This window comes from Sesamum indicum, linkage group LG1 (assembly GCF_026168435.1).
Source record: "Sesamum indicum cultivar Baizhima isolate 11 linkage group LG1, ASM2616843v1, whole genome shotgun sequence".
Taxonomy (NCBI): Eukaryota; Viridiplantae; Streptophyta; class Magnoliopsida; order Lamiales; family Pedaliaceae; genus Sesamum; species Sesamum indicum.
Genome location: NC_142657.1, coordinates 20,352,227 through 20,357,882, shown reverse-complemented (window position 1 = coordinate 20,357,882; position 5,656 = coordinate 20,352,227). Strand labels below are relative to the sequence as shown.

At 37.0% G+C, this 5,656-nt stretch overlaps 1 protein-coding gene across 5 annotated transcripts; it reads left to right on the top strand.

The window, feature by feature from the left end:
* The first annotated feature begins 815 nt into the window (after positions 1 to 815).
* Positions 816 to 4,938, top strand: LOC105168925 (zinc finger A20 and AN1 domain-containing stress-associated protein 8). Of its 5 annotated transcripts, XM_011089139.3 has the most exons (4): positions 821 to 917; positions 1,099 to 1,150; positions 1,897 to 2,199; positions 4,006 to 4,938. In XM_011089139.3, the coding sequence occupies exons 3-4, from the start codon at positions 2,029 to 2,031 to the stop codon at positions 4,525 to 4,527; spliced, it is 693 nt and encodes a 230-aa protein (XP_011087441.1). In that variant the 5' UTR covers positions 821 to 917; positions 1,099 to 1,150; positions 1,897 to 2,028; the 3' UTR covers positions 4,528 to 4,938. The 5 variants fall into 5 exon arrangements, with proteins under 5 accessions (XP_020549782.1, XP_011087441.1, XP_020549780.1 ...); XM_020694123.2 differs by lacking the exon at positions 1,897 to 2,199 and having other exon boundaries at positions 816 to 917; XM_020694121.2 differs by lacking the exons at positions 821 to 917; positions 1,897 to 2,199 and adding an exon at positions 1,435 to 1,522 and having other exon boundaries at positions 1,107 to 1,150.
* The last annotated feature ends 718 nt before the right edge of the window (positions 4,939 to 5,656 follow it).

The window sequence follows — 5,656 nt, the reverse complement described above, 5'->3', positions numbered from 1 at the left end:
AAATTTTTTAACACAAGTAAGAGAATAGTATTTTAATAAAAATGGAAACTCAGTTATGTTTGGATTCATTTTTTTAGTGTTTTATTGTGTTTTTGAAGATAGAGAGAGAAAATAAAAATAAATAAGTATGTGTTATAAATATTGTGTATGTTTGAATTTGTTTTATAGAATAAATTAAAATAAGTGTTGTATGTTTGGTATTGTGTTTTGGGAGACAAAAATTACCGTTTATTATCAAATTCTGTCAGTTTTATATATATGTATATACGTAAGCGTTGCGTGTTTAATGTTATTTTTTTAGAGACCAAAATCACTATTTATTATCGAATTATGTCTTTTTTATATATATATTTATATATGCATGTATATATTATGTGTATTTACGTCAAATTTTAAAAAATAAAAAATATAATATTTTTGTATGATAACAAATATAAAGTATATTTTGGACCATTTCAGACATGGTTAGAAAATAAAACCAAACATAGCGAATTATTAGTTGCCAAAAAAAAAAAATCAGGAATGTTCCTATAAGTCGGTTAAAAAAATGGAAAAACAAGGGAATCAGCCAAGTAATGCCACGTACACTGTGATTGCACCCCTTCAAAATATTTTTTTATTTTGAAGTTAATAATAATCTATCACGCAATCCCCTTCCCCGCTCCACCACAATCACCTTCCACCACTATTTACTGCAACCCCACTTGCAATTGGCTTGAATTCCAAACAATCTTCTGATCATTTTCATACACCGCTGATCACGCGCCAAGTGTCACAAGACTATGTGCACCGCACCCACATGATAACCAGCTCATTTCATTTTCTGCCATCTTTATATACTCCAGTAAATCCGCTCACCTGTTTCAATACGTTTCACTCTGCTTCTCCTCTCTCTGGATTTCCTGTTCGCTTCTAGGGTTAGTCTCTCTCTCTCTCTAGTTTTTCTCTCTCCATACGTATAGCTTGTGGTTGTCTATGTATTTTTGGGTATTCTGTTTACATGGATTCTAATCATGGTTTGATTGCTTGTCAATATTAGTACCTGGCTGTGTTGATTAGTTATAATTTTGTAACGTTTTGTTCCATGGTGATTGACAGAGGATTAGAAGCGGAAATCTGCTTATTATCTTTTTGTCTCCTCCGCGAACAGGTAAGTTGAACTTAAGGACTTTAGTTTTATGTATTGTATTCTCCCCTGTCCTTGTTGCTTAATTGTCCATTTTCATTTAGTACTGAGGTATGGTTTAGAGGTGATTTCATAAGATTAATTATTCGGACTGATGAATTTTGTCTTGACAAGAACCTAAATTAGTGGCTCAGTTTCTTCCGGGTGATTGAGATGTTGGATGATAAAATTTGTTGTGTTGGGGTGCAATATTGTAGGTAGCGGGATGTTACATTTTATTAATTTTTGATTGAGGATTAATGTGGCAGCTGAAAGAAGCTGACAGTGGCCCAGCCACTTAGATATTTAGACGGTAAATGCATGCGAAGTTCTGGTGGCTGTAAAGCGAGCAAAACAGTGAGTCCAAATTAAGTGCTTGGTCGTAAGGGCCTTTTCTCTTTTAGTATTCAATATATTCTGATGAAGGTGAAAATTTCATTCAGTGTTTATTGTGGTTTTTAGTTTAAAAAGAACGATGAGGTGCCTTGAGAGAGAGGCGGTAGTCATTGATTTGTGGTGCACAATCATGAGAATGTACTGCCTGGTATAAATTGTGTGCAGATAACATTTTGCTCGAAATTTTCTTCTGTCATTGAGACATGTTTTTGCTGTGTATTGAATACTTTACTATTCACTTATGTAAAAATTTATCATTTTGCGAATTACCAAAATTCAACAGCATATAAAAATCTACACTCTTGATGAAATTTAAGAAGTGTTTCAAATGCTAGGTGGTGAGTGAAGAGAAATTGGAGTAGAAGGTGATTTGGAGGAGTGGAGTTGGACCATAAAGAGGAGTGTGAGAAACAAGGAAAAGAGATATCGAATGATGGTGAAATAAGAGGAATAGAATTAGGAGCTAAATGGAGGTAGAGGAAGAGAGTTTGATGGAAGGCACGTTACATGGAGACGGTGGGTGGGATGGGGTGTATTTGGCCCTGAAGATCCATCTCCTAGTGCAAGAAGGCCCTTCATCGTCCTGTAACGTGGAGAACTTCATATCCAAAATATCCATGTGTCATGTCTATGTGCTGGTATCTTATCGGTCTTGCTTGTTACTTGTTTGTTTTGGGCGTTTTTCTTCATCTTGTTCTCTTTCGGTTGCTGGTGGCTTTGGCTTACAAGGATAATTTATTCTTAAATGTGTTTCTTTAGGCTTATCTTGATTCTTATGCTCTTTGATGTTATTTCCTGAAAGAACAAGTGTAAATTGTATATTAGGGCACCTGTATTTGCTAAGTAGTTATCATCAAGGCAGAAATTGATGCAATTAACTAGCTGAGTAAATGTTTGTCATTTCTTAACAGGGACAGTAATGGAATCAATTGACAGGTGCATTTGGTCTTTTGTTGATTGTATGAGGTTCTGTATGTCATTTGTTTCTTTGCATTTTTCTCCTTGAGAGTTGGGACATGTAAAACTCTTCTTATAGAACCCATCTCCATATGCTACCTGAGATAAGTTTCCCCATGTCCTTGTTCTCCATGTCTCCTTTTTTGGATCTTAGACATGCCAAATAGGGAAGGCTTGCACAATCTGCTGGATTTCAAGTGTATGCTACTTCAGAGAGAAACAGAAGCGGGAGATAAGGATACACTGGTGCAGGGAAAGGGTTTGAGAAAGCTGAAATCTGTAAAAGACTGTTGAGAAGAAGTATAAAAAGTTTTTAGCACATTTCTAATTTTAATTTACTAGTTCAAATTGTTGTAGTTCGTGTCCTAGAAATGTTTTTAGAATGTCCCATCTTTCATTGATAAATGGTGTTATTAAATAGGTTCATTTCCATTTCTTCTCATAGCAATTTTAATCAGCATTTTCCTCTCATGACATAGCACTACCATGTCGGCTTGTCATTTGAATGCGGTGGATAAGCTTTTGCATAAAATGAGATGTCCTATCTTGATGTTGGCAAGTGTGTGAGGTGGCTTGATGTGCCATTATCATATTGGTATGGAAAGAGTACTGCCAGGTCATGCTTAGTGGCTGCTATAGCGGATATTTTCTGTTGATACAGTTATCTGGCTTGAAATTACGCGGAATTTGCTGGAGCTATCTTACATTTCCTGCATATTCTTAAAGATCAACTTTATATTTCTGTCTTGTGGATATATGTTACTGAAAAACTGTATGTAGGTGAGTTAAGTTGCAGCATAAAATGGAGCAATTAGGGATACCTAAGAATTCTTAAACCTGTTCTAGGACTTGAGAAGATGTTGGGTGACAGGAATACTCATGTAATATGGGTACTGTTGCAGCTTGGTGCACCCTTTTTGGATAAAAATGAGGAGTTGTTGGCAATTCCTGTTTAGTAGTAGTTACTTTAGGAGATATTGTTGCACTTGTTAGAGTCATTGAGCTGGCATTTCATGGATTTTCTGGAGCTGTCTTACTATACATTCTTAGAGAACTTTTATATTTATTGTCCATTTGGTAAATATATGTTGCATGGAAAAATTGGCTTCAGGCAGGACTAAAGTTACAGCAAAAATGGAGCAATGAGGTAGATCAAAGAAGTTGGAGACTCATTAGGGGCTTGATCAAATGGTTTATGACCTTTGTACTCACCCGTGCAATGTTGGTCACGGTTTCAAATTTTTATCTTGTTTTACTTTTACAATTGTTCTGCATGTTTTCTCTGTTGATGCAATATATATGCTAGAATTTGGAAGTCCTCGCTTAGTTGGAGTGAGGTGTATACTGTGTTACTTTATGGCCTTATATGTTCCATATTGCCTATGGAGTGATTTTAGAGTGCCATTGCAAAATGTGGTTGCCATGGGGGATATGTTTCTGCAATGTTGGATTGCCTAATGGCAGATTTATGCAACTCTTTATTGCAGGAAAAATCTGAAATGGAACAAAATGAGACTGGGTGCCAAGCTCCTCAAGCTCCAATCCTCTGTGTTAACAACTGTGGGTTCTTTGGGACAGCAGCAACTATGAATATGTGCTCCAAGTGTTACAAGGACCTTGTTTTGAAGCAAGAGCAGGCAAAGCTTGCTGCGTCATCCATCCAGAATATTGTTAATGGAGGTCCCGATGCTGGTGGCGAGGATTTAGATGTTACTGTAATTACTGAAGCACACACAACCTTGTCAGAGATTCTGGCAGTACCAACAGAATCATCCTCTTCAAATCCAGCAAATGAGAAAAATGAGGAAGTTAAAGGTCCAAAAAGGTGCGCCACCTGCAGGAAGCGCGTTGGTTTGACAGGTTTTGGTTGTCGGTGCGGCAATATGTTCTGTGCTGTCCATCGGTATTCCGACAAACATGAATGCCCCTTCGACTATCGGTCTGCTGGTCAGGAAGCTATAGCAAAGGCCAACCCCATTGTTAAGGCAGAAAAGCTTGACAAGATATAGAACGGGCAAAGTTGGCTGTCCTGAATCTAAATGTATGTCTTCATCTACTAGAACGGGTGAATCAGCTCATACTGAACTTCTGGGGTGTCCTTAAGCTATGAGTACTGGAATCAATCTTTGGGCCATAATGCAGAACTCTATTCTGATGCAAGAGTATAATGTTATGCTCTGTCTAGTGCTTGTTTTAGGACTCAATAGGTATGGTAAGATGGTATGTTTCAGGTAGTCACTTGTATTGAAATTTCTCAGTGGCTTTAGCAATAACATCTTTTAGTTCATCATGCTAGATCAAACGTGGAACCCTGGCCCCAGCAAGATATTTTCTTTTTTTGTTTACTTGTGTAATATAACTGATCAGATGATGTTCGCAAAAGTCGGTACGAAAGATCTTACTCTTGCTAGAGAGCATCACGCATTGGTTTCACGATTTGTTGCTGGCTTTCTTCTTTTATTTTCTATAAAAAACACACAAAGTAAATTCAAACAACAAATGTACATAAAATACATCTTCATATTTGAGGAGAAATTCTAAGAGTAAACAAGATGAAATGTAGGAGAGAGACGTGCTCCTCCTTGTACAAATACAACCCATGGAAATCTGCATCCCACGTTCTAAGACCCGAGTTTCAGTAGGAAAGACAGGAAGTATTGAATGTATTAGGTAGTACAAGTTGGTGTATGCATGCAACTTGCAACCCAACTAGGACGCAGTCGCAGGTAATTACATAGGCAGTACAGATGAGTAAATTAGGCGTGGGGCTTAGGCGAGTGGCCTCCAGCGCCATGACAGCTTTGTCCCCTCCAGTGAGTATTGGGAATGTAATGAAATGAAAGGTTGGATGGATGGATGGTAATGATGCCACAGTACATGTGAAAGCCACATGCGGTGTAGCAACCTTTCATCAGCATGAGTACTTGTATCGGTGGTGTTGCATTATCAATTCCTCCACCTCCCAACTCAATTCCATGCACCGTAATTACCTTTTGTATTATATGAAATGAGCATATTATCTTTTATGAAAAAAAATATAACAAACTGTTTTCCTGAATTTTCATAATTAAGAAAGTAAGCCCCTCATAATTTTTAAATATTTTATTTTTTTTCTTTTTGGGTATAAACTTACATTTT

Excerpts from the sequence above, each read along its gene's own strand:
- LOC105168925 (XM_011089139.3), top strand. The coding sequence starts at position 2,029 with ATGGAGGTAGAGGAAGAGAGTTTGATGGAAGGCACGTTACATGGAGAC. Across the intron at positions 2,200-4,005 it reads TGTGTCATGTCTATGTGCTG|GAAAAATCTGAAATGGAACA; the intron begins GTATCTTATCGG and ends TCTTTATTGCAG.